Here is a 27,544-nt window from a genome sequence, read left to right on the forward strand (position 1 = left end):
TACAGGCATAAGCCACTGTGCCTTTCCCAGTGGCTTTGTATTCCTTCTTTCAAAAATGGAATTTAAAAATCCAAATTTTGTGGTTGTTCCCATGCCCTTCCCTACAGGAGAGGTGTCACCACCAAAAGCTTTGTGGGCTGCCTCAAGAACCTGGAAATATCCAGATCAACCTTTGACTTACTCAGAAATTCCTATGGAGTGAGAAAAGGCTGTTTACTGGAGGTAGGAAACATTGTTATTAATATTCAAATGAGTTTCCATAAGTGTCCATTGATTTATCAACATCATAACACAACAAACCAGTGAGGATAGAAAAGAGATGACGGGGAAACCAGCAGTGTCCTCCCCATGGAAGGTTTGGCCGCAGCTAGGAACTCACCATGCTGTTTCATCTCCTCTCTGTCCAGCCCATCCGGAGTGTTAGCTTCTTGAAAGGCGGCTACATTGAATTGCCACCCAAATCTTTGTTACCAGAATCAGAATGGCTGGTAACATTTGCCACCACGAACAGCAGTGGCATCATCCTGGCTGCCCTCGGCGGGGATGTGGAGAAGCGGGGTGATCGTGAGGAAGCACACGTGGTGAGTAGGGCTGGTGCTCCTGAGCCCCGAGCTCAGGAAATGACTTCGGGAAACAATGAATGGAAAATGACTGACTCATAAACATTTATTGTCGCTGTGTTCCTGGTTGTTTATGGATGTGCATTTTCAATAAGTAAAAGTTATTGTTGCTGAATGTCATCCCATTATGAATCAATGATTTCTCATATTGCATAATCCATCTTCATTGTCTGGTGACTGAGGAAAAAGTTATTTGCTGTCTACCTCTAATTTTTTAAAAACTCATTCAGATAGCATATACCGAGTTTTCTTCCCCATGTTGTGGTCATTTGTCTTCATTCCAAGGCCAACAGCAGTCCTTAAATCCTGTTGAGGTCTTCAGTCTACTGCTGGATGAAGCAAGACTTTCTTTATCTATTACAGGATTGAAAGGAGCAGCAAGGGAAATGTGGGCTGTGATAAGCACAGTAAACTAACAGGGGGAGAGGAGAGAAATGATGACCATTTTCTTTATTTATGTTCCTTTTCAAGAGCATAGGTGATATTTCCCCATCCTCTGCTCAAATTTGTGTCTATTACATAATTTGAAGAGACTTTACAGAATGTTAGCACACTGTCTTAATCAAGTTGAGTCCATGCAGCTAAAATCTATAGAATGCCACCTTGTACTCTGCAGGGTACTTTACAGACATTGCTGTGTAATTATCATAACCGTGCTGCAAGGGGAATGCTGCTTCCTACATTTAGCTGAGGAAGAAATGTGTTCAGAGAGCCTGGTAAACCTGACCAAGGTCACACCACTGGTATGAGTCACAGTCAGGACTGGAACACAAGTTTGCAGAACCCAAACATGTCACGACATACTTGGGGAAGGGCTGACAGTGACTAAGACTGGTTAATGAGCTCCACTGATTTTTTTTTTTTTTTTTTTAGTTGAGCTGAAATTCATATAACCTAAAATCGACCATTTCATAGTGAACAATTCAGCAGCATTTAGTGCATTCACAATGTTACGAGGCCACCTTTTCTATCTAGTTGCAAACATTTTCATCACTCAAAAGCCTATGCCATTAATTAGTCACTCCTCATTCTCCTCTCTCCCCACCCCTGGCAACCACCAATTTGCTTTCCGGCTCTATAGATGGATTTACTATTCTGGATATTTCGTACAAATGGAATCATATGATGTCTTGCGTCTTTCACTTAGCATGTCTTTGAAGTTCATCCCTATTGGAGCATGGATCAGTACTTCATTACTTTTTATGGCTGAGTAATATTCCACTGTATATACATACTACAGTTTGTTCATCAGTTACTTCATGGATGAACTTTGGGGCATTTCTGCCTTTTAGCTATTGTGAATAAATGCTGCTATGAACATATATGGATAAATATTTGTTTGAGTCCCTGTCTTCAGTTCTTCTGGGTGTATACTTAGGAGTGGAATCACTGGTTATATGATAATTCTATGTTTAACTTTTTGAGGAACTGCCAAACTTCTTCTCCATTAGTCTTAGTAAGGTTACTTTCAAATCAAAGTGTGCTTACTAAGTCAGCAAAAAGGAATGATATTAGCCATTGCTAGCAAGAGTATTGTGAGATGCTCACATTCCAATCCTTCTAGTGTATAAACTACCTCTTTTCAATGTTTCAAAAAAAATTAAAAGCTTTAAACATTTTCACATCCTTCAGATGTTTAATTCTACATTTCATAATGTTGGAAACAACATCACAGGCAAAACAATTAAATATTCATATGTATGGTAATAAAAAGTTGGAAACTACTTGAAATTTCATTGATAAAAAGACAAATTACAATATATCTACTTATTGGTATCTAATGTAGCAATAAACAATAAGTATGAGGCAATGCAGAATGGAAATGTTTGAAATCTTCAGTAATAATAGCATAATGCAGAATATAAATTATATGAACAGAGATTAGAAAGTAACATACAAAATTTAAAATTGTGACAGCTGAAGAGATTCTTAAGGAATTGCTCTACTCACTTGATGTTAATCTTCTCACGTTATCTTCATAAGATGAAAGTTTTCTAAATCATGTAGTAATGTGTTTTGTCTGGGAAATTCTCTGTGCAACCTCCCCAGCCCTTCTTTTCCATCATGCTGATCGGAGGCAACATTGAGGTACATGTCAATCCTGGGGATGGGACAGGCCTGAGAAAAGCTCTCCTGCATGCTCCCACGGGTACATGCAGCGATGGACAAGCGCATTCCATCTCCTTGGTCAGGAATCGGAGGTACTTGTACGCGGCCAGGCAGTGTGTAATGAGGGTGTGGTGAGCTCAGAGAGAATGCGGGAGGAACCTTGCGGTGGTGCCCTGGGCGGCTAGATGACTGGGGTCATCAGCATCCAAATAATTCTAGAACCTTGCTAGGATTCTTTCCTGGGAACCAATTTCATCTGCTTTGTAATAAGATACTTGTAGAATTTTTATAATTAAACAACTTTAACTCTGCCCTTTACTGGGGCCCAGCATAAATTGTCTTTACATTGGATTGATTCTGTGGCAAATAGTACTACACTATTAGTAAATAGTATTATATCAATAGTAAATAGCATTATATCAACATTCCTGTATATTTCCCTCCAAAACTGTAGACTGAATGCTTTAAAAGCACACTGGGCATTTTCATCACAGGTAAAGAGGTTAAAAAAGAAAAGAAAAAGAAAATCTCTCCAAAAAGCAATCTCATTCAATGGATATTTAATAACATTCCATTCGTTTCTGAAAAATCTTCAATTGTGAGTTTTAATTTTCAAGATTCACCTTTTTGGTCACAGACAGTGTCTTGTTAAAATGCACCTTTAGGGAACTTTTATTATTCAGTGAGAACTTGTGGGAATTTTGGACTAAAATGGAATTATTATTTCATTATGTTTAAAGCTTTTCATTTATTTTCTCCGTTGGTCTTTTAGAATTATCACTGTCCAATTGGATGAGAACAATCCTGTGGAAATGAAGTTGGGCCCATTAGTAGAAAGCAGGACGATAAATGTGTCCGATCTGTACGTCGGGGGAATTCCAGAGGGAGAGGGGACATCGCTGCTCACAATGAGAAGATCGTTCCATGGCTGTATCAAAAACCTTATCTTCAATTTGGAGTAAGTGTACCTGCTCTCTGCATGTTCTTGCACTTTCTGACCTTTCGTGGTGAGTGCTAACACTAATCTGAAATCTTATTTTACTGTTTGAGATTGAAAACTTTTGCAAGTTCCCAAATAATGAGTGAACCCATTGTTCTATCATGTAAGTCTCCCCAGATGGATTTTATTGAATTAGAATGTTAGACAGATCTGGTCATCATACTTTAAAAACCATCGCTGAACATTAGCTCTCTGTGACTGTCCATAAAGAGCGGGGATTTAAATATATTTTTGACATGCATTTGAAGGAACATAGGGATTTTGTGATGTAATTCTCTTGCTGTCCTGAGAACATTGCTTTGAAGGAGCTGTTTACTATGGGGCTACTAGCAGCATCAGGTTACTAATGGCTTCCCCAAAAACAATTACTGTATAATTAAGAACCGGAAGCCTTTGGGGGGCCAAGGCGAGCAGATCATGAGGTCAGGAGTTTGAGACCAGCCTGGCCAACATAGTGAAACCCCGTCTCTACTAAAAATACAAAAAATTAGCCGGGCGTGGTGGCGGGCACCTGTAACCCCAGCTACTCCGGAGGCTGAAGCAGGAGACTCTCTTGAACCCGGGAGGCAGAGGTGCAGTGAGCTGAGATTGCACCATTGCACTCCAGCCTGGGCAACAGGCTTTTTTGTTTTGACACAGAGTCTCAAAAAAAAAAAAAAAAGAAAAGAACTGGAAGCCTCCATTCCCTGTGTGGAGCTCATGATGAGGAAAAGAACTGACATGTGCCCACAAGCAGTTTCTTCCTCCTTGCTCACCCTCTGCCTCTGGACAGGGTGCTGATGGGACACAAGCTGTGCTCTGCTCTGTGGGACCAGCATCTGCCCAGGAGAACCTGGAAGTGCCCTGGGCATCAGGAAATTGAAGCTCCCTCCTGGCTGGGTCACTGACTTGCCTAGTGACCTTGAACAAAGACCTGGATCTTTCATGGTCACAGTGTCCTTATCTGTGAAATTACCTCTTAGGAGTCCCTGAAATTTGCAAGAATAAAACATAGCATTGGGTTTCAATACAATCATACTTTCAGAGCTCTGGTTTAGATTTTTGTACAGGTTTATGTTTATTCTCCCAGTTGTCTGTTCATTCATTTACTCATTCATTAATGAGGCATCCTCATGCTCCTGAAAGTCATGGGTTTGTGGACTCGGTAGAGCAGAAACGTTTCTGTGGAGTTCCCAGCAGTGCCTGGGAAAGTGCCAGGGGAACCTGTGCAGGCACAGGACACAGCACAGGAGCTGCAGAGTGAAAGTGCATGTGACAAGTGTAGCCCACAACCTCCTGGCAAGGGGACCCATGTAAACAAGAAATCAGTGTTTTGTGGAGGTCACTGTGCAGCACTTGGGAACTAGAGACAAAACGTGTCCCTGAGGCAGCCCAGTCAAGGCTGCAGTAGGAGGTGATGGCATCAGAGCTGACCTGGGGTGTGCTCAGGAATGGCCAGGGTCTGACATGGGGATACACTAGGCTGGCTGCCATTGCAAGCAGAAGCATCAGACAAGAAATATTAAGATAGCATGTCTGGACTCCGAGTCACAGTGAAGGATTGGCACTTTGGTTACTCTAAGAGAAATATATACATGGTTTTTAATTGATTTTCATTGTACAGTTATCAGATGACTTGGGTTCATGGACTGGTTTGTGATATCCTAATTTTGAAAACACTCTCTTGTTTCTACCTAGACTTTTGGATTTCAACAGTGCAGTTGGCCATGAGCAAGTCGACTTGGACACCTGCTGGCTGTCAGAAAGGCCTAAGCTGGCTCCCGATGCAGAGGACAGCAAGCTCTTGCCAGAGCCCCGGGCTTTTCCAGTAGGAGCGGCTTCCTTTACTATCAGTCAGGTCCAGTCAGCAAAGGAGGGCCTAGGACAGAGGGAGTTAAAATGGGGCCTTGCTGTAAAGGTGCCTGCGAAAGCTGGAGCTGGAGCTGGAGCTGTGCTAAAAATCAGAGCAGGGACAGGGTGGGAAAGGGTGCCTCAAGCAACTGAGCTGACACGGCCCAATCCACAGATTGTAGGCCCCAACACCCAGGCCGCGCGTCGGGCTGATGTATAATATGCTTTTGGCAGAGCTTCTATAAGGACTCATTATCAATTTACATTTAGCCGGGAAAGCATGAAAATAAGTACTTCATGTAAAGCCATTGTGCACATATTTGTTGCTTTAAAAAAAAAAAAAGATTCAATTCATTAGGAAAAGCCAGTTCTGGCCAAATATTTTGAATGGCAGCCATTGTTATTTTTCATTTTCTCCTCCTTTTGCTTTCTCTGTTTCCCTGGTTTAAAGTGTGCACTCTACTAATTTAGAAGATGGCAGAAGCATTCAAGAGGAGGACCTTCTGAGCAGGGCGAGGCTTTGAGTTCAGGGCAGTTTTCATGGTAGCATCTGCCTGTGCTGAAGCAGAAAACAGCATCTGGGACCCCCGTGACTTGGGCACTCTCAGGGCAGCCCGCAGATGGTTGCATGGGGTTCAGAGACCCTTCCCACCTGGCTCCTCTTGTCTGCACCCTGCCCTGTCAGTGTGGACCTAGGGTCACACTCTGAGGCCCTGCAAAACGTCACCTGTGGGCACCTCCAGTTTTCCAGTGCTTGGTCCACAGCTCATCTCAGCAGCTGCATCGTCAGGGCCATTCCCAAAGCCTCAGGTCATGGCAGGGGCCTAGGGAGACAGCAAGGCCTTTGCCCCTTAAGCCTGATAAAAATTCCTAGGAGAGACTTCAGTGTCCTTATGAATTTCAGTGAAGCTGAGTGGGATTAAGGTGAAAGACAGAAGCTCTAAGTGCCTTCTTCAGGGAGACAAAGCGCTGGCGAGTGCATCATTTAAACCAAAGATGGAGTGAGCGCCAGCAGGCATTGGTGGTTGTTGCTGTTCTGATGGGATTGCTTCGGAGATGGCTCTTCATGGCGGAACACGCATGTGTCAGTGGGGTTCGGGCTGCGGGTGGTGGCTGAGTGTCCCTGTGTGTCTTTTACAGGAACAGTGTGTGGTGGATGCACCTCTGGAGTACGTTCCTGGCGCTCACCAGTTTGGTCTCACACAAAACAGCCATTTCATCTTGCCTTTTAATCAGTCGGCTGTCAGAAAGAAGTAGGTATCATTCCACCATCCTTATGCGGCGTCTCATTGCTAGATGGATGGGGGTGTTCTCCAGCCACTGTCTTTTCCAAAAGAAGCTGCTTTTATTTTATGATTAAGTCCTTGATTTGCAACCAAATGGCAAAGAGAAGGCAAAGAGATAGAAATTCAGTGTTGGTGCAAATCACAGCGCTTTCATGGTGCTTCACTGGGGAGTCTGTGGTTTCTGCCTTTCCCCTTCTGGAGGGTGGCTGGCTTCCCCTCTGTGTGTGCATGTAAGGAAGCATGTGGGCGTCTAAATTAAGCCTCCTGGATCTATTATTGTTTGGACTTTCAACCCCATTCCACTTTAAGCATTCCCTAGTCTGATGTCTTTGTCTACCCAAACTCTTACACTGTGGTGGCGAAAATCCCAGGTGCCACGCCCACCCCTCTCTGCACCTTCTGGCCCTCATACCTGCCTGTCCCTGGGACCCTTCTGCCAAGGGAAGATCTCAAGGCCTGGAGCTTGGGGCTCCCGGACTCCCTGTTGCTCCCCTCTCCTCCTGCAGTCCTCCAGCTCGCCTGCCAGGCTTGCCTGCAGACTCTGCCATGCCCTGCCCATCTTGTTGTCATTGGCTGTGAGTGCCACCCTGTCATACCCCCTTAGACCTGGGCTCCCGTCCGTCTTCTGCAGCTCCTGCCATCACTCTCTGTGAATTCAACAGCCACCTAACACCTGACCTTTCCGTGCTCAAACTGTGATCTGTGGAAGGTCTTTCCCTGCTCCCTTCTCAGCCAGCCTCTCCCATGGCCATACCCTTGACTTCTTCATAGGTATCCATCCTTCTCACAGTCTCGACTTTAAAAGCCTCCTATTAGCCAACCCCTTTCTTCTCGTCTCCACTCTGTGCCTCCCCACTCCTGCAGTTTCTCAGCTGCATGGAGACCTCTAAGCCGCTAGCCCTAATGCCCTCCCACCACCGTCTCCCCTCTTCTCTAGCCCCACATCACAATTCTTCCCCCAGATAGGTTTCAGACCAGTGTTATAGGTGTTCCTCTGCAAAATCCCTTAACCCTTTGTCTCTCCCACTCCTGCGAGCCCAGGTAAAAGCCAACATTCCGCCTTCTCTGTGCCGGAACCCACACAGGAGACCAAGGCCGAGGAGATGGATGTCTCCTTCCTAGCTGGTTTGAGCTGGATATCATAGCCGTCAATCTCAGATGGAGCCTCCAAACGACATGGGGAGCCAGTGCATTGCTCTAATATGTTCATGGTTTTTATTCTCCATGACTACTTGCTCATAGCTGCTCTTAGCTCAGAGTCCTGTGCACCACAGCCTCTCTTCCCACCCCGGCTGATGACTTGCCTCATTGAGAAGAAAGAGCTCCTTCATCTGTCCACCACCAAAAAGACCAGCCCCTGATTTTGTTCCTGACCCTCTATCTCTTCTTCTGCTACCGCAGATGAAGGGTCCTTGTTCCTAGCACAGCCCACCCAGCAAGCCCTAGTTTGTCCTCTAGATTCCATCCGCTCTCTCCTCCCTAGGATGTGCACAGCAGCCACTCCTCACAGACCAGCACACAGATGTCGCTGTCACCCCATCATCAGCAGTGACAGCAAGAGCAGAAAACTATTGTGCTGGAGGTTGACACAAAGATTTTTACACAGATGACCTAATTTACTCCTCATAATTCTCCTATGAGGAAGGTATTGTTATTATCTCCATTTTACAGATAAGGAGACTGAGGCATAGGGAGCCTGAGGCATCTGCTCAAAGTCACACAGCTGGTAAATGGTAGAGCTGGGATTCGAACCCAGGCCTTGTGGCTCCAGAGTCTGTGCCCGTACAGTAGTTTCCCCTTCTCCTTGGGGGATACGTTCCAGGACCCCCAGTGGTGTGGTTGCCTGAAACCTCAGCTAGTACCTAAACGTCATATACCCTGTGTTTTCCTATGCATGCATATCTATGATAAAGTTGAATTTATAAATTAGGCACAGGAAGAGATTAACAATAACTAATAATAAAATAGAAGAATTATAACAATATGCCAGCATCACTCCTCTTGTGCCTTGAGGGCATTATTGAGTAAAATCTGGGTGACCTGAACACAAGCCCTGCTGTACTGCCACAGTCGATCTGTGAGCCTAGACAGCTATAAAGTGACCAATGGGCCCATGGCTCCTATGGCGTGGATCCGCTGGACACAGGCAGACATGGCTCCTATGGCGTGGATCCGCTGGACACAGGCAGACATGGCTCCTATGGCGTGGATCCGCTGGACACAGGCAGACATGGCTCCTATGGCGTGGATCCGCTGGACACAGGCAGACATGGCTCCTATGGCGTGGATCCGCTGGACACAGACAGGATTCACTTCTTGGGCAGGACCGAGTGGGATGGCATGAGATCTCATCACGCTACTCAGAGTGATGCCCAATTTAAAACTTACGTATTGTTTATTTCCAGAACTTCCCATTTAGTATTTTCAGATCTCAGTTGACTGCAGGTAACTGAAACCTCAAAAAGTGAAACCTTGGAAGGCAAAACCGCAAATAAGAAGGGACTGCTGTAACCTCTGTACTCCACTCCCTCTCTCACTTTGACCTCTAAAGCAGAACCCCCAGGAGACACCACATCCCCCCCACACACATGCACAGTACCTGGCTCTGTTTCCCAGCAAAGCTCTTCTTGAAAGAGCTGCCCTTTCCTCAGGGACTGTTTCCTCATTTAACCGTCCGGTCAGCCTCCCGCACACCCCCAGCTGCTCTTGAGAGAGTTACTCAAGACCCCTGTGCAGCTACATGGTGCAGGGCCCCCTGCACTGGGCTCTCAGCAGCCCCTGGACTTCCTTGGCTGTCACAGCCGCACACTCTGCTGGTTCCCTGCTCTCTCTTGGCCCGCATTCCTCAGTCTCCCAGCTGAGAGTGCTGGGCCCTTCCACACACTTTCCCAGGATGGCCTTCTATGTTCCGATCACCTTAAAATGCCACCTAGATACGACAGCACCTACCTGTGTAGCTCTGGCCTCCACTTAGAACTCAGGATTTGTGGGCCCACCAACCACTCGAGATCTCCATGTGGACTGGGACAGGTTCCAGAGTCACTGGACATCTCTGTGTGGACTGGGACAGGTTCCTCAGCCACTCAACATCTCTATGTGGACTGGAACAGTCTCCTGGGCCTCATCACCCCAAATGGAATTCCAGGCTTCCCTCAGTCCTGCTCTCCTGCCCTTTGCTGTTGCCGCCTAGAGGCTATTTTTTTTTTTCACTTTTTCTCACTCTCCAAATCCAGTCCATTGGCAGATCCTCTTGCTTCTTCCTCCAGAACGTTTCCTGAATCTGTTCTGAGTCCCCGCTGCCACCCTGGTCTAAGCCACCCCACTCCTCCCTGTTGGCTGTCGTAACAGCTGCCTGATGGGGCCCCCTTCACCTCTGACCCCCTGACATGTTCTTCAGTTTAGACAGAGGATCTCTTAAAGGAATTCTCGGCCACTCCCCCTTTCAAAGCCCTCCTGTGACTTCCCACTGTGCCGAAAATACAAACACCCTCAAAGCCCGTCCTCCCTATGACGGAGCCACATCCGCCCTGCCCTCGTCCTGTCCCTGCGTGCTCCAGTGACACCATGGTCCCTCTGACGGGGCCCACCCAGGCGCATCCTTCCTCCACACCTGCAGTGACTCCGGTTCCCCCGCGACCTCAGGTGGGCTTCCTGCTGTCCCCTGCCGTCAAGCCCTCACTTTGCAGGGGCTTGCCCTTTCTGTCATTCAGACTTCAGCTGAATTATCAGCTTTGCAGAGTTACCCGTGTTGACTACTTAAGGTAGCCACCGGTTGGCCTCTACAGGACCCACTTTAACTGTCTGATGTGTTTCTGTATTAGTTTCATGAGCAAAGGGATCTTCCTCTTTGTTCACGGCTTCATCCTTATCCTAAAACAGTTCCCGGCAGACAGAGGTAGGCAGTAACAACTCGTTAAATGAATGGATGTGTAAATGGATGAAGGAATGAATACCCCTCTCTCCTGAGATGTTCAATGTAAACGCCAAAACAATTGTTGAGTCCTCTTTTGAGGTTTTAAAAATGAGAAGTAAAAGTTCCCTTTCTCAACGCTGAGCCCTTGTTTTCCCCAGGCTCTCGGTTGAGCTAAGTATCCGCACGTTCGCCTCCAGCGGCCTGATTTACTACATGGCTCATCAGAACCAAGCAGACTACGCCGTGCTCCAGCTGCACGGGGGCCGCCTCCACTTCATGTTTGACCTTGGCAAAGGCAGAACAAAGGTCTCTCACCCTGCACTGCTCAGCGATGGCAAGTGGCACACGGTACGATCTCAGGAGGCTTGTGGTGGCTGCTTCTGAGTTCTGTTCCATCTATCACTCGGGTTCACTCCATTTCTCAAAGGCACATTATCCCCATTAATCTCTATCTCGCCGTGTGTGTCTGGTGTCTCCCCCTGAGACTACAAGTCTTGAAGGCAGGGATCTTTTCTGCTTCTGAAATATCCCCAGGGCCTTGCTTAGTACCTGACATGAAATAGACATTCGGCAAACATTGGCGGGATAAACAAAAGGTACTAGACATGTTCTTGACTTGGCAAGGAGTATGTAAAGCCTAGCCTCCCCTCATGGCATTTGCTTTCTGATAACCAGGACTCTGGAGCACTTCCTGGTGTGCAGCACGCTTTACCTGTGCCTGTAATCGGCCAGTTGGGCTGTTCTTGTCCACTGCCCAGAAAAGCAAATGCACTAAGAATGGCAGGTTTTGCAGCAAAGAAAGAGTTTAATTATTGCAGAGGCAACTTGCCAGGAGATAATTCTCAAAGCCGCCTCCCCAAGAATTCAAGGACTAGGGTTAAAACTTCGTGTAAACAAGGATAGTTTGGCAGCCGGGGGATAAGGAACGGCAAATGCTGATTGGTTGGATTGGGGAAGAAATCATAGGGTGTCGAAGTTGTCTTCTTGTGCTGAGCCAGTTCCTGGGTAGGGGTTACTGCTCTGGGTGGTGCCAGTTGGTTCATACTGAATGCAAAGTCTGAAAAATATCTCAAATGCCAGTCCTAGGTTTTACAATAGCAATGTTATCTATATGGGGCAATTGGAGAAGGTATAACACTTATGACTATTGGCTACGTGATTCCTAAGCAATAAGTAGTTTAAAAAGGCAAATTATAAACAATGGCTGGTTAGAGTTTATGCCTGTATCTTAGCAGAATTCAGGCCCCTATCACAATTCCAACCTTGTGGCATTTCCTTAATTTTACGAAGGCAATTTTGGTCCCTGAGCAAGGAGGGAGTTAGTTTTGGGGAGCGACTGTTACCATCTTTGTTTTAAACTGTCAACTAAATTCCTCTCATTTTGGGAAGGGACTGTTATCATCTTTGTTTTAAAGTTAAACTATCCACTAAATTCCTCCCATTTCCAGAAGGGACTGTTATCATCTTTGTTTTAAACTATCAACTAAATTCCTCCCATAGCTAGGTTGAATTAGCAAAGACAGCTTATGAGGTTAGAAGCAAGATAGAGTCAGTTATGTCAGATTCCTCTTACTGTCATCATTTTTCTATGTCAGATTTCTTTCACTGTTATAGTTTTTGCAAAGGCAGTTTCACACCTGCCTCCTTTCTTCTGCCAGGCTCATCCACTTTTCATCACCAAGCTGTCTAAAAATTTGAACCATCCTTTAGCATTGCATTCAGGTTGTTATAGCTCTCAGAAACAGATGTTGCATCTGTTAAAGTTTATACATCTGTTAAAAGTTTTTTCAGATTCCTTAAAAATTATGCATGTTTTCACTTTGCTGTAGGTCAAGACAGACTATGTTAAAAGAAAAGGCTTCATAACTGTTGACGGCCAAGAGTCCCCCATGGTGACTGTGGTGGGAGACGGAACCATGCTGGATGTGGAGGGTTTGTTCTACCTTGGAGGCCTGCCCTCCCAGTACCAGGCCAGGAAAATTGGAAATGTAAGCAGCATTTTCCATACTGACATTTTACCTTCATTGTGGTTGTGCTTATTTTGTAGAAGAGCATAGCTCACGGCATCTTTATGTTTAAATTACCTTGTTTGAACCTGGGGCTTGTAAAGAGGTTTACTTTGCAGGCATGTCCGCAGATCGTGTGCCAGGGCCACCCCTCAGAACCCAATCAGTCTTTCCAGCCTGTTAGTTAATGAACATCTCCCTTTCCACAGCCACATGGCCACAGCACAATTCAGGGAAGCCCAGCAAATGCATATTCGCACATTAGTAAACTCAGCATTTTTTGATTTCCACAATATTTCACTAAAATAATAGAAAACACTTTCACTGCATTGTTAGCAAAGATCTTCAAATGGTAGCTCTAACTTAGACACTCACATGAAGTATTGTGGCAATTAAAGTTTTAAAACAAAAAGATTACATTTTAATGTGTTTTGTTGAGACCAGTCTGATGAAGTGGAAGGAAAATGTGTCCAAGCCCTTCCTGTTAGAATCACCACTGTCTACTCTTGCATGTCATTTGGCTTAGATCACCCACAGCATCCCTGCCTGCATTGGGGATGTGATGGTTAACAGCAAACAGCTGGACAAGGACAGCCCGGTGTCGGCCTTCACGGTGAACAGGTGCTACGCAGTGGCCCAGGAAGGAACATACTTTGACGGAAGCGGATATGCCGCTCTTGGTATGTGTTAGCAACACTCTCGAAGGCAGTCCCCGGATGAGTCTGTACTCTAAAGTGATGCGGATCCAAGAGTATAAGACAGGACCCACTGGACAAGGCTGCAGGAAAACCACACTGAGTTCAGTATTCCAGTTGATTCCTAATTTCTTGGCGTAAAAAGCCTTCTCAGGTCTTGTGCTATCTGGATGGCCTGACAAAGTCTCCCCCAAGGAGTGGTGTGACTCCTGACAGAGGCCAGACATGGGGTGCTAGTTTCATCTATAGTTTCCCCAGGTTCTGTAATGCACACTTACTGTCCAAGTTAAGAAAGGGCTTTGGATTAAAAATCAGCAGCATAAAATGTCTAGACCAGCTGGCGCCAGGGAGGCTGTGCAGAAGTTTGGGTGGGGAAGAGGGGGAAGCCAGCAGAACATCCCTCATTCAGTCTGCTTCCTTTCTCCTGTTCTTGGGGCTCAGGCTCCAGCCCTGCTGGGCAGCCCCCTCAGTGGCCTCAGCTCCCCTTGCACCCCCCAGCTCTGGGCATACCACCTTCTCCCCTTTTCCCTTCAGCCCTGCGCATGATAACAACTGCCTGCTGTTGTCAATAGCCCCAGTGTGGCTCCTCAGCTTTTTTATCACCTGAATTAAAAAATCATTCCATTCAATCCCCACCTTTAACAAACTTAGTATGGACTCTGATACACCCAGTAAATGATGATTCCTCCAAGTACACAGATACTAGGAAAATAAAGTGGACTATTCTCAGATGATGATAAAGGGATTCCAGGGATCAAATCCCAACAGCCCACGGGAAAGACTGCTGCAGGGAGGACGTGTCCACAGGGTGAGGCAGGGCCACGCGCTTCTGTGGCCACAGATGAAGGAGGTGCCTGGCTCTGCTCTGACCTGGCTGACTGCATGCGTCTTCTTTAAAAGCTCCACGTCATCTCTCAGATGTGGAAGCCGAGGCTCAGAGGGCAGGAGTCACCTGCTGGTGGGGATGCAGCTGGATCCAAAGGAGGAGCTAGAGCCAGGTCCCCCAGCCCCTAGTCAGGAGCCCAAATGCTCAACCTGGGCCTGGCAGCGCTTACCCTGACTTGGGTCGTCCTTGTGTGTTACAGTCAAAGAGGGCTACAAAGTCCAGTCAGATGTGAACATCACACTGGAGTTTCGAACCTCCTCGCAGAATGGCGTCCTCCTGGGGATCAGCACTGCCAAAGTGGATGCCATTGGACTAGAGCTTGTGGACGGCAAGGTGGGTGCTTCCTTTCCATGGGGGTCTTCCTCCCCCCAGTGTCAGAGACAGAGCAATTGAGAAACAGCAGATTCAAATTCACAACTATCTATTTTCATGGAGTCAAACAATGGTCCCATTACTATTTAAAAAACAGATATTGCTACAAAAAAACCTTTTTGGTTTATTTTTTAAAAGCTTTTCAAAAATAACTTTTTATATGTTTGAAAGTAAGCTTTCAGCAAAATTACAACTATAATACAAAGAACTTTTTTTCCTGAACCATCTGAGAATAAGCTGCTGACCTGATGCCCTATCCCTTCTAATAATTTTTTTAAATTTTTATTTGGAAATTATTACAGATTCATAGGAAGTTGCAATGAAATGTACAGGGAGGGCCCCATGCACCTTCACCCAGACCCGGGTTTCCCAATGGTAGCATTATGCATTTTTTTTCTTTTTGAGACGGAGTTTCACTCTTGTTGCCCAGGCTAGAGTGCAATGGTGCAATCTCAGCTCACTGCAACCTCTGCCTCCCAGGTTCAAGTGATTCTCCTGCCTCAGCCTCCTGAGTAGCTGGGATTACAGGCGTGCACCACCACGCCTGGCTAATTTTTGTATTTTTTAGTAGAGACCAGGTTTCACCATGTTGGTCAGGCTGTTCTTGAACTCCTGACCTCATGATCTGCCCGCCTTGCCTCCCAAAGTGCTGGGATTACAAACATTATGCATTTTTCTGGCACAATCAAGATACTTATTTGTATCAATACCACAAGGCTCCCCCTTAATACCCCATCATGGCCACACCCACTCCTGTACCCCTAATCCTAGGCAACCACTAATCTGTTTGCTGTCCCTCTAATTTCTGTTTCGCCAGTGTTATATAAATGAAGTGACGCAGTAGGTATCCTTATGAGATGAGCTTTTCACACTCAGCCTGATCTTGGGAGGGTCATCTGGGTGGTTGTGCATATCAGTAGTCTGTTCCCTTTTGTGGTGGCATATTACTCTGGGATAGACGTACCATGCTACAATTTTTTTTAATGTAGAGCATGTTATTTTTTCTGTGACTGTTCTGCCCTTGCTTTTCAGCCTCTCATGTCCCTCTCCTGCTGGCAACAAAATGAACTCAACAATTTGCAGTACTAGTCCTTTAGTCTCCTGCTTGAAAACCGCCTCCTTCACAGTTTCTCCCAGTTCTCACTTCCTCTCCCCTTTGGGGCTGTCTGAGCGCAGGCAGGATACGGGGAAGGGAGTCTCAATCGCCCTTTTCCTTTCTGTGGGCTCTCTAGTGGACAGCAGCTGAGCCATAGCTTAGTCTCCTGGTCTTCAGGGCAGCCTCTTATAGTGAGTGGTCTGGGGTCTCAGTGTTGCCCCTGCATGGGGGCTGCTCCTGGAGAGTTTGGCCAGTGTCCCTTTCGGCTCAGGCTTCTCATCCTGGTTGTCATGAGTAATGCCACCTCTTCATCTTCCTGCTTCCCCGTGGGGTCATGTGCAAACTTGAGGATTTCTACCAAGCCACACAGAGGCCGTGGGGAATCAGGGATGGTGTCTCTCTGGTCCTCTCTCTACCTAACTACATTTTACCAGCATTTCTGCAGCACTGTGGTCAATGTTTGTTGTTGTGGGAGTAAGATGCCTGAATTTTCCAACACTAGTAGTGCCTCTTGGAAGGCAAGGAACAGGTCTCCATGTTCTAGATTCCCCAGGACTTACCGGTTGTTTCTAGTATTTCCCTACTTACTCCCCGCTGGGTTTTGACCCCTAGGATATCCTAGAGTTGGGGTGGGGAGGATCTAAAAGGTCATGTCTGACCTTTTGCCCTTCACCTCTTTTCCAATTCATGACAAAACAGAACGAACTTGATGTCATATTGCTGCCTCTCTACACTGACTTACAGCCAACTTTTTCCCTCATCTATACTTCAAAAACTTTTGTATCTATTTGCATGTTTTTATGTGACATCTAAAAAATGTTATCAGGGGCCAGATACAGTGGCTAACACCTGTAATCCCAAAACTTTGGGAGGCTGAGGCAGGAGGATTGCTTGAGCCCGGGAGTTTGAGACCAGCCAGGGCAACGTAGCGAGACCCCATCTCTATTTTTGAAAAATATTTTATTTAGATAAATAAAAAATTGAAAATGCAATCAGAAGTGTAATTGCTGCAAACAATGTAATTTTCTGTTGTATTATACATTTTGCCTCTTATTGGATTATTATTTATAGTTCTTTTTTAACATTTTTAGTTGTTGCCTAAGGGTTTATGACATATCCTTAATTGTCACAGTCCACTTAGAAATAATACTGATCAGTTTCATATATAGCATAACAATCTTCAAAAAGTACATTTGAAATTCTTTCCTCCTGTCTTAGTCTGCTTGGGGTGCCAGAACAAAGTACCACAGACTGTGTGGCTTAAACAATAGAAATTTATTTTCTTGCCACTCTAGAGACTAGAAGTCTGAGATCAATGTGTTAGTAAGGTTCTTTATTCTGAGGCCTCTTTGACTTACAGATGCCTCGTTCTCCGTGTGTTCTCACAAGGTCTTCCCTCTGTGCATGTCTGTTTCCTAATCTCTTCTTATAAAGACACAGTCAGATTGGATGAGGGCCAGCCTAGTGACTCATCTTTACTTAATTACCTCTTTAAAAGCTCCATCTTCAAATACAATCACATTCTGAGGTACTGGGGGTTAGGACTTCAGCATATGAATTTTGGAGGGGCGGTCTTCAGCCCATAACACCTCCTATCCTTTGCAAAGCTGAGATCTCTTTACTTGCTGTGGGAGAGCATCTACAGTTCATCAGAAGAGAGTTAGTAAATATTCGCTCATAGGTGCTATCAATAGGTATGACCGGGCCAGGTGCGGTGGCTCACACCTGTAATCCCGGCACTTTGGGAGGCCTAGGTGGGCAAATCACCTGAGGTCAGGAATTCAAGACCAGCCTGGCCAACATGGTGAAACCCTGTCTCTACTAAAAATACAAAAATTAGCTGGGCATGGTGGCGGGCGCCTGTAATCCCAGCTATGTGGGAGGCTGAGGCAAAAGAATCACTTGAACCCAGGAGGTGGAGTTTGCAGTAAGCCAAGACCGCGCCACTGCACTCCGGCCTGGACAACAAGAGCGAAACTCCATCTCAAAGAAAAAAATGAAAGTATGACCAGCACCTTCAATAAGGCTATTAGCTCCTAAAATGTCCTAAAATTGAGGCCCTCATTTAAGGATGCGGTGTGCTCAGACCTGTGGTCATGAAGGTGGCCATTTGCGCTTTCTGGAATTTGGGGAATAGTATAACATCTGAATCTTTTTTTTTTTTTTTTTGAGACGGAGTTTTGCTCTTGTTGCCCAGGCTGGAGTGCAATGGTACGATCTAGGCTCACCACAACCTCTGCCTCCCAGGTTTAAGCGGTTTTCCTGCCTCAGCCTCCTGAGTTGCTGGGATTACAGGCATGCGCCACCACGCCTGGCTAATTTTTTTGTATTTTTAGTAGAGACAGGGTTTCTCCATGTTGCTCAGGCTGGTCTCGAATTCCTGACCTCATGTGATCCGCCCACCTCAGCCTCCTAAAATGCCAGGATTACAGGTGTGAGCCACCATGCCCAGCCATCATCTGAATCCTTTAAAAGGTTATTTTTCAAAACTATTTTCTGTTTCTCCTAGTTAGCTCTCCTTTTAAACATAACGCTGCAATTTTATCCACTCCAAGAACTTATACAAATGGACTGTGTTCCTTAAATACACAAAAACTCACCAAGATATTTGCTTTTAGGTCTTGTTCCATGTCAACAATGGTGCTGGCAGGATAACAGCTGCATATGAGCCCAAAACCACCACTGCGCTCTGTGATGGAAAATGGCACACTCTTCAGGCTAACAAAAGCAAACACCGTATCACTCTGATTGTCGACGGGAACGCAGTTGGCGCTGAAAGTCCACACACCCAGTCTACCTCGGTGGACACCAACAATCCCATTTATGTTGGTGGCTATCCTGGTATGTACGGGTACCCGCTCTTCCACTCAAAAGGGGCACTGTCCCTGGAGGAAGTCTTGGTTCAGGTGGATGTAGAATAGGGATTGAGAAAGGTACATGGTTTGGGTGACAAATCCTTTACCATTTTAGAAAGGCCATTTCAAATACCTAAGAATTCTTGGAAAACTTAAAATAATCTACACACACAAGTTAATCATTGGGTAAGACTGTGAGAACATTGGGTCTGATATAAAGGCAGCTGGATGACTTTACCGAAGTAAATTTCATGACTCTCAGACTTGGGAGTCATTTTAGGGCTAGGGAATCGTTTTAGGAAACAAACTTGTGACTCATCTCTCTGGTCAATTTTGGATTAGAATTATGTATTTTAGATGTTCCAAGGAATTATTGCAAATAATAAACACCTGTTGTATGACTTTTTTTAAGTTATAACTATGCCTTAAAATTTTATATATTAAAAGTTTTTGGCCAGGTGTGGTGGCTTACACCTATAATCCCAGCACTTTGGGAGGCCAAGGTGGGTGGATCACTTCAGGTCAGGAGTTTGAGACCAGCCCGGCCAACATGGTGAAACCCCGTCTCTACTAAAAATACAAAAATAAGCTGGACGTGGTGATGGGTGCCTGTAACCCCAGCTACTTGGGAGGCTGAGACAGGAGAATCACTTGAACCTGGGAGGCAGAGGTTGCAGTGAGCCGAGATCGTGCCACTGCACTCCAGCCTGGTGGCAGAGCAAGACTCCATCTCAAAAAAAAAAAAAGTTTTCTCTGAATTCTGCTAGTCACTGACACCACATATGTGGAAAATATTCTTCTAATTTTGATAGTGAAAAATTTAAAAAATAAAAAAACCTGCTTGAGATTATTTCTGTTGCTTTTGTGCTATGGATCGCATTTCAACAAAATTAAGCAAGATTTGTCTTCTCTTCTTTCCTGAACAGCTGGTGTGAAGCAAAAATGCCTGCGCAGCCAGACCTCGTTCCGCGGGTGTTTGAGGAAGCTAGCTCTGATTAAGAGCCCACAGGTGCAATCCTTTGACTTCAGCAGAGCGTTCGAACTGCATGGAGTTTTCCTTCATTCCTGTCCTGGGACCGAGTCCTGAACTTCAAGCGGAATCCTCATTTGGAATCATTGCTGATATTTTGAGGAGAAGTGTATGTGTGAATTAAGAATCTCTTCAGTTCATATTTCATTTCCAACTCAGGTTAAGTGTTTCTGGGGAGAGATGTCGTGTTTACGTTACACTAAAACCACATGTGCAACAAATACCTCCATTAAATGATCTAAAATGTAAATTCAATTCCCTGGCTCTCTTTTTAAACATTTTTTTTTTAAATAAATCTTTATACACATTGAATGTTCTGTTGATTACTTGATAGTATTTTATGTTTTTCATTTTGAGCTCTTAAAAAAAGTGTCAATACAGATGATAATAGATTAGAGTATGAAGCCTTTTATTTCTTCAAGAAAACTCTAAGCTCCAATTTCTACAACAGACAAGCAGTGTTCATTGATTAATTCCAGATGAGCACACCAGCTGTTTGCCACATAACCTTTTAAGGAGGCTCCAGCAAGTCACAGGGGCAAAGGGAGTAAAGGAAGGAGCTGGACCGTCCTTGGAGGTGGCCTTGTGCTATCAGGACCTCACCTAACAGCGCATTTTGCAGGACAGAAAAAAAGAAAAGATGGCATCATTTTAAATTAGTTCTTCCTTTATTGTCAATTTTATTTTCACCACTTGGAATCAAACAGTTTGCCTTAATCAGCTACTTTTCTGGGATAGTGTATGTAATTTGAAAAGAGGGAACGTTTTAAAACCATGTAAGTATATTCTTTTAATGGACCAAGCAGCTGTAGACCCAGATTTCTGAAGTCGCATTCATTCCCTCCACATTCATTTTAGTTCTGCTCTGTGGCTGCAGCTCGGGTCACAGTGGCCGCTATCCATACCCTTCAGAAAAATGATCCCATTTTCCAAATGCTCACTTGAAGAGCAGTCTCCACCTGTCTTAGCCATGACCTGCTTTTCCAACATGGAGGAGGCCAGAGTTAGTGTCTGTGTCTCTGAGCGCTTTTGATTGGATAAACAAGGAAGGCAGCTGTGCTCCTGGTCCCCATCCCTGTTCATTGCCTTCTTGTTTTTGAACCCTTACGGGGATTCACACCTCTTGATGGGTATATTTGAAATTGTAATTCTTTCCCATTTAAATACCTGCATGAAGATGTTTCTTAGAGAAAGGCAGCCGCCAGTTGTGGACGTGCCGTTTCTGTAGCACCAGCCATGGGAGGGATGCAGACTTTTCAAAGGCAGCTCCTGGGCAGCTGGGCTCAGAAGAGGCACCTGCCCGTCTCAGCGGCAGTGCACGTGCACCGAGAACCTCTTTGCTGTGCCGTGGGTGGTCTTTGGTTTCATGTTTCTGCGGAGACCAGCTACAGTGGGATATGAAGGCTCAGACATTCTAGATCCTGGTCCACCATGTTGGGTGAGGAAGTGACCAAAACCAGGACATAGAGCACAGACTGTGGAGCTGCCTTGAGCTTTGCACCCCAGCCCTGCCTCCACCCCTCCTTTAACAGAGTTAAAATGGAGCATGGGCTTTTCATGAGTACAGCTGTTCACAAGATCTCTCTGAAGGATCCCTCAGGGGAAAACCCACCAGCTCCCCCTTGGCCTTTCACAAGCACAGAGTAGAGTGACCTGGGTGTAGCTCTGTCCCTGTGACCTTGAGCCTATGCTCCCAGGTCAGACACCAGCTATGGTTCTCACTTGGGGTTCTCACACTTATTTCTTAATTCCTCTCGCCAAGTCTGGACTCAGGTTCTTAGAGAGGGTTGCCAGATAAAACACAGAACCCAGGGAAATCTGAATTTCAGATAAACACCACAGACATGTTTTTAGTGTAAGCACATGCTAAATATTGCACAGCTCCTGTGTTTTTCATTTGCTAAATCTGGCAACCCTGCTTTGGAGCCCCAAGGGCATAAAAAGATTATGATACCCTTTTTCTCACTGCCAAGTGATTCCAAATAAAAGCAAATCTATGTCTTAAAGCACGTGCAACAAAATCTATTGACGATCATATTTTTCTCATGACGACTTTACTGAGATATCTGATTTCTTTCCAAAGTCTAATTTTGGTGCCAAAAGTCCTTGTTTAGTCTGTCAGTTAATGTAGTGCTTTTTTTTATTGTGGCAAAATATAGAAAATATAAAATTCACCATTTTAAGCCATCTTTAAGTGTATATTTCCATGAAATTCAATACATTTATACAGTACGCAACCACTACCATTCATCTCCAGAATTCTTTTCATCTTGTAAACCTAAAACCCGTACCAATTAAACAGTAGGCCCCCATTCCTTCTTTCCCTCAGCCCCTGGCAACCACCATTCTTTCTGTCTCTACACATTTGACCACTCTGGGTACTTCATATAAGTGACTTACCATAATAGCTTCAAGGTTCATCTCTGTTTAGCATGTGTCAGAATTTCCTCCCTTTTAATTCTGAATAGCATCCCATTGTATGTATAGACATTATGCTTATCCATTCATCCCTTGATGGGTACTTGGGTTGCTGCCATCTTTTGGCTATTGTGAATAGTGCCGCAATGAACATGGATGCACAAATGTCTGTTCAGAGTCCCTGCTTTCAACTCTTTCTTTGGGGTATATACCCAGAAGTGGAATTGCTGGATCGTATGGTAAATCTATTTGTAATTTTTTTTTTTTTTGAGACAGAGTCTCACTCTGTCATCCAGGCTGGAGTGCAGTGGTGTGATCTTGGCTCATGGCAACCTCCACCTCCCAGACTCAAGCAATTCTCCTGCTTCAGCCTCCCGAGTAGCTGGGACTATAGGCGGTTGCCACCACGCCTGCCTAATTTTTGTATTTTTAGTAGAGACGGGTTTCACCATGTTGGCCAAGATGGTCTCAAACTCCTGACCTCAAATGATTCACTAAGTGTTGGGATTACAGGCATGAGCCACCGTGCCTGGCCCCTATTTGTAATTTTTTGAGAAAGAACTATACTGTTTTCCATAGCATGCAGCACTGTTTTCAAGCCTCAGTTTCTTCATCTGTAAAAAAGATTGTGATACCAACCTCAAAAAGGTATCACAATATTTAGAAAATAGTATTAAAATTTTTTTCAGAAAGAAAGAGAGCACGTGGATCAGCCAACAGCATTGACCACGGTGAAATTTAATCCTCAGTCACACCTGCCTTCCAAGAACGTCCAACAACCGGATGGATTTATAGGCAAGCATTGGCAAACATCAGAAAAGAGAAGAAAACTGACCAACTCATTTAACACTGGTGGAATAACTTCATGTGAAACAAGACAAGTATAAAACAATTACAGACCAACTTTACTTATGGACTTAGATGTAAATATCTTTTATAAAATACTAATAAATTCAATTCAGTCCTTAGGGGAAACGATAACTAAGTACATTTGCAAACCCATAAATTCTTCTTTCTATTCTCACATGTGGTAATTTTTTTATTATGGTCAAACATTTGGCATAAGATCTACCCTCTTAACATATGTTAAATGCACAATACAGTATTGTTAACTAAAGGCACCATGTTGTACAGACAGCAGATCCCTAGAGCTTACTCAGCTTGCATAACTGAAGCTTCATTTTTTTATTTTAATTAATTTATTTATTTTGAGATGGTATTTCATTCTTGTTGCTCAGGCTGGAGTGCAATGGCATGATCTCGGTTCACTGCAACTTCCACCCGCCAGGTTCAAGTGATTATTTTGCCTCAGCCTCCTGAGCAGCTGGGATTATAGGCACACACCACTGGGACTCCGTCTCAAAAAAAAAAACAAACAAAAAAAAACCCAGAAAATTAGTGATTCAGAGATAAGGAAGTTACACTATTTTTCTTATAACAACAATACTACTTGGTACCTGTGGCACTTCCTTCTTCCGCAGCGGCAGAAACTTTGTAATGGCTGAGTATATATTTTTAAATGTCACATAATGCCCTGGGTGTGCTCCCCTCGGCCGTAATAAACTCCCTCTCCACACTGCTACCTGCTTTTCCTGCTAGCTTGGAACTGTGGCTGAAGATAATTCTCCAGTACCTGCCTCCGTGATATTCTGCCCTGCGTCCTGCCCAGGACCCTTTTCACAGCTGCAAGCTGTGTTACTTACTTGTTCCTAATGGGACAGTCAGTCTCTAGCACAGTTCTGAATGTCTGAAGGAAGTCAACGGGAAGCATCGGGTCAATTTCCTGCCTCAGACTGCAAAACGGATCTGGACACATCTCCCATCACTTTGTGATACCCATTTTCTTTTTCTTCTTGAAATTGTACTGTATTGAAGGTATTTGTCTGTCAGGTTCATATTTCACATAGTTTTCAAAATTTCAAAAGTATCACATACATTCCAAGTGCTCATGGCTCCCGTTTGTATTTTGTGGTGTGCAGGCACATCTTCACCTTCCGGTGCCCTTGGTAAGTCTTCCTGGACAGCCCCCTGCAGTGCTGACTGCCCTGGAACTGTTCTGGTTGTCTTTTTTTATTTTATTTTATTTATTTATTTATTTATTTATTTATTTATTTTTTGAGACGGAGTCTCGCTCTGTCGCCCGGGATGGAGTGCAGTGGCGCGATCTCGGCTCACTGCAAGCTCCGCCTCCCGGGTTCAGGCCATTCTCCTGCCTCAGCTTCTCAAGTAGCTGGGACTACAGGCGCCTTTTTTATTTATTTATTTATTTTTTAGTAGAGACAGGGTTTCACCATGTTAGCCAGGATAGTCTCGATCTCCTGACCTCATGATCCGCCCGCCTCGGCCTCCCAAAGTGCTGGGATTACAGGTGTGAACCACCACACTCGGCCGGAACTGTTCTGGTTCTTAATGGCTCTAAGTTATGATGAGTTTTCCCCTCAGATTGGATGTTCTTCTCAAAGAGCCTCTAGTTGTTTTATAGCTCCTTGAAGGTCGATATTCTGTTGGATATTTCTTAGGCATTTCTCCCTAACATAATAGTTAATATAATAAGGACATGGCAGAGGTTATTAGTACATAGTTACTAAACTGAATACTAGTTTCTCATTTTTCTCTAAACATACTTCAGCAGTGTTGTTGTTCCCATAAATTTCAAAAGATCTTTGCAAATGTAGTTCTTCTGAGCCATCTAACAAGCATTTAAACAGAACAGAATCATGCTCGCTTCGGTAACACATATTATACTAAAAGTGGAGCGATCCAGAGGTTAGCATGGGCCCTGTGCAAGGATGACATGCAAATTCGTGAAGCATTCCATATTTTTAAAAGTCTAATAGAAAATTTAAAAAAGAATTTTAAAATGACAAAATCAGCCGTTTTGCAACATATTCCCCAAAAAGATCTACAGGCTTAACAGTTTTCATAATATACAGTGAAGTTTTCAACTTAATATACCCTGAAATGTAAAAACTATCAAGATTTTTTTTCACAGGGTGACAATGGCAGCGCTCATGTTCCTTTTAAACCGCTTCAATGTCCGACAATGGGAGCCATACCAGCTGTCTGAAGCAAGGGCTTGGAGGGGAACATAATGAAAATCACTGTTTTCTCTCTGAGTAACACATTTTAAAAATGATGTTGTCTTTTCACAGTATATGCTGAGCATAATGCTTAATTATAAAGTATTGAAACATGAACTCCAGTGTGATTGCTAAAGAACTGTGATCTCTGTTCACATTGTTATAAAACAGACAAGTTTATTTTAATGAGAACGGTTCTATGCAACAGGGATTTCATCCATGATTTAATTTTTAGCATGTGTTTGAAATGCGAATGTGATTTTCTGATATGAATAAAACACAGTAAAATCTTTGCTAAAAATGGAACAATGCTGAATTATGTCCCTGAAGGTGGTCAGAAGAAAACAATTAGAGGAAGAACATCAGTCAAGGGAGCAGGTAGGAGATTGTAAAGAATAGACACACACGTACCAGAGGATGCATGTGTGACTTTGCCACCCAGACTAGAAGGTCGGCAGGATGTAGGTATGGATAGGGAGTTAGTGTGATTAATACTATGTGGCTTAAATGTAATTATGCACCCTTGAGGTCTGATTAAATTGAACATGGAATTTAAGAAGTGTGAGTAAAAATGACAAAAGAATAAGGAAATGATCAAGACCATTCACTAAGTCTTGCTAGGAAAAAATGTTCAAGCTTGGAAGAAGACTCAGTGAAAAGCTTTTGATTTAGGTAGGATTGGAAGCAAACTAAAGAAAATCTTTTTTAGTAAGCTAACCTAAAAGGAAACACATTTTTCTTCTTTTATTAGGTGTTACATTGAAATTGAGTGAATTGGAGGGAAGGAATCCTAAAATGATAAAATCACCAGGCAAATCATTGAATTACTGCTGATTCTTACAGCACTTCCCAAAGTTAAGTGGAAAGGGGTGTGTGTGTGTGTGTGGGTGTGTGTGTGTGTGTGTGTGTGTGTGTATTTAAATTGATATAACCACAGAAGATGGGATATAACTTATAGTCTGAACATAACCTAGTTAATTTTTTACTGAAACAGACATCAACATTTTCCAGAGGCCGACAATAGATCCAGAGTCTACAATACACAACATTCACAATGTCCAGGATACAATTCAAAATCTCTTGATATACAAACAACCAGGAAAATGGCACCAATTCTCAAGGTAGATAGACAAACAAATACCAGCCTCAAGAGAAAATGATCAAAGACTTTAAAGCAGCTATTTTATCTGTGCTCATAAGGTCAGGGAAAGCTTCAACTGAATGATACGATAGAAGTGCTCAACAGAAAAAAGGAAGATTTAAAAAGGAAGCAAATAAAAAATATTGAAATGAAAAATACAATCTCCGCAGTCAAAAGTTAATCATTGGTTGGACTCAATAGCAGAATAAAGATGATAAAAGGAAAATTAAGTTGAAGGTAGAACAATGAAAATTATCCAATCTATAAAGAGAGATAAAGGGTTTAAAGAAAAAAACCCCAGAGTGTCAGGTACCTGTGTGTTACCATCTAAAGGTCTAATATAGTGTAAGTGGAGTCTCAGAAGGAGAGCAGAAAAAGATTAAAATAGAAAAAAAATTTCAGCAAGAATGCCCAGAAACTCCTCAATTTAGTGAAAGACATAAATTTACAGATTCAAGACACTTAGCAAACTCTGGGCAAAACAAACTCAAAGGAAACAATCCCTATTAACACATAAGAACCAAGTTTCTGAATCCCAAGATACCTAAAAAATTCTTGAAAGTAGCTATAGAGAAAAAAAAAAAAAAAAAGCACACATTACATAGAGGGAAATCATGACTTAATGTCCATGATTTCTCCCAGAAACCATGTCCAGAAGACAGTAGAACTACATCTTAAAAGTACTGAAAGAAAAGAGCTTCTCAACCTATAATTTTATATCCATTACGAATATCTTAACAGCAATAAAGGTGAAATAAAGACATTCTCACAAGAAAGACAACAAAAAGAAGTCATTACCAGGTCCTACTCTTGTGCCCATGGAAAGAACTCTCATAACTCAGCATGAGATGAACAACCCGATTACAAATGATCAAAAGATTTGAATAGATATTTTACAAATATGAATGGCCAACAAACATAAGAAAACAGGCTCAGCACCATCAGTCCTTAGGGAAATGCAAATTAAAACCACAGGGAGATCTAACTACATACCTTCCAGGATAGCTAAAACTGTTGGAAGGATGTGGAGCAACTAGAATTCTTGTACATTGTTGAGGGGTGGGAATGTAAAATGCTACAACCACTTTGGAAAAAGTTTAGTAATTTCTTTAGAACTTAAATATACTTACCATATGTCCCAGGTAAGCTATTCTTGGCAAAGACTTATGGATAAATATCAGAGCTTTATTTATACTAGCTAAACTCT

At 43.8% G+C, this 27,544-nt stretch overlaps 1 protein-coding gene, 1 long non-coding RNA gene and 1 other non-coding gene across 4 annotated transcripts in view; 2 read left to right on the forward strand and 1 right to left on the reverse strand.

The window, feature by feature from the left end:
* LAMA1 (laminin subunit alpha 1) overlaps positions 1-19,948 on the forward strand; it is a 180,859-nt gene extending 160,911 nt beyond the window's left edge. Inside the window, exons 52-63 of one of the 2 annotated variants that reach the window (XM_054461177.2) lie at positions 108-222; positions 408-581; positions 2,670-2,821; positions 3,502-3,687; positions 5,407-5,566; positions 6,700-6,812; positions 10,917-11,106; positions 12,588-12,746; positions 13,291-13,444; positions 14,545-14,678; positions 18,432-18,654; positions 19,595-19,948. In XM_054461177.2, the coding sequence (XP_054317152.2) occupies positions 108-222; positions 408-581; positions 2,670-2,821; positions 3,502-3,687; positions 5,407-5,566; positions 6,700-6,812; positions 10,917-11,106; positions 12,588-12,746; positions 13,291-13,444; positions 14,545-14,678; positions 18,432-18,654; positions 19,595-19,755 (1,921 nt within the window). In that variant the 3' untranslated portion in view covers positions 19,756-19,948. The remainder of the gene's footprint in view (positions 1-107; positions 223-407; positions 582-2,669; positions 2,822-3,501; positions 3,688-5,406; positions 5,567-6,699; positions 6,813-10,916; positions 11,107-12,587; positions 12,747-13,290; positions 13,445-14,544; positions 14,679-18,431; positions 18,655-19,594) is intronic. The other variant, XM_054461178.2, reaches the window with a different exon arrangement.
* Positions 4,762-7,502, reverse strand: LOC129018974 (uncharacterized). The gene is made up of 2 exons (XR_008495468.2): positions 7,258-7,502; positions 4,762-6,799 (listed from the first exon to the last, which is right to left on the reverse strand). It is a non-coding gene; the product is annotated as an uncharacterized LOC129018974 (long non-coding RNA).
* Positions 19,949-24,832: 4,884 nt separating the features above from the next.
* Positions 24,833-24,940, forward strand: LOC129019185 (U6 spliceosomal RNA). Its single transcript, XR_008495533.1, has one exon. It is a non-coding gene; the product is annotated as a U6 spliceosomal RNA (small nuclear RNA).
* The last annotated feature ends 2,604 nt before the right edge of the window (positions 24,941-27,544 follow it).

This window comes from Pongo pygmaeus, chromosome 17 (genome assembly GCF_028885625.2).
Source record: "Pongo pygmaeus isolate AG05252 chromosome 17, NHGRI_mPonPyg2-v2.0_pri, whole genome shotgun sequence".
Lineage (NCBI taxonomy): Eukaryota > Metazoa > Chordata > Mammalia > Primates > Hominidae > Pongo > Pongo pygmaeus.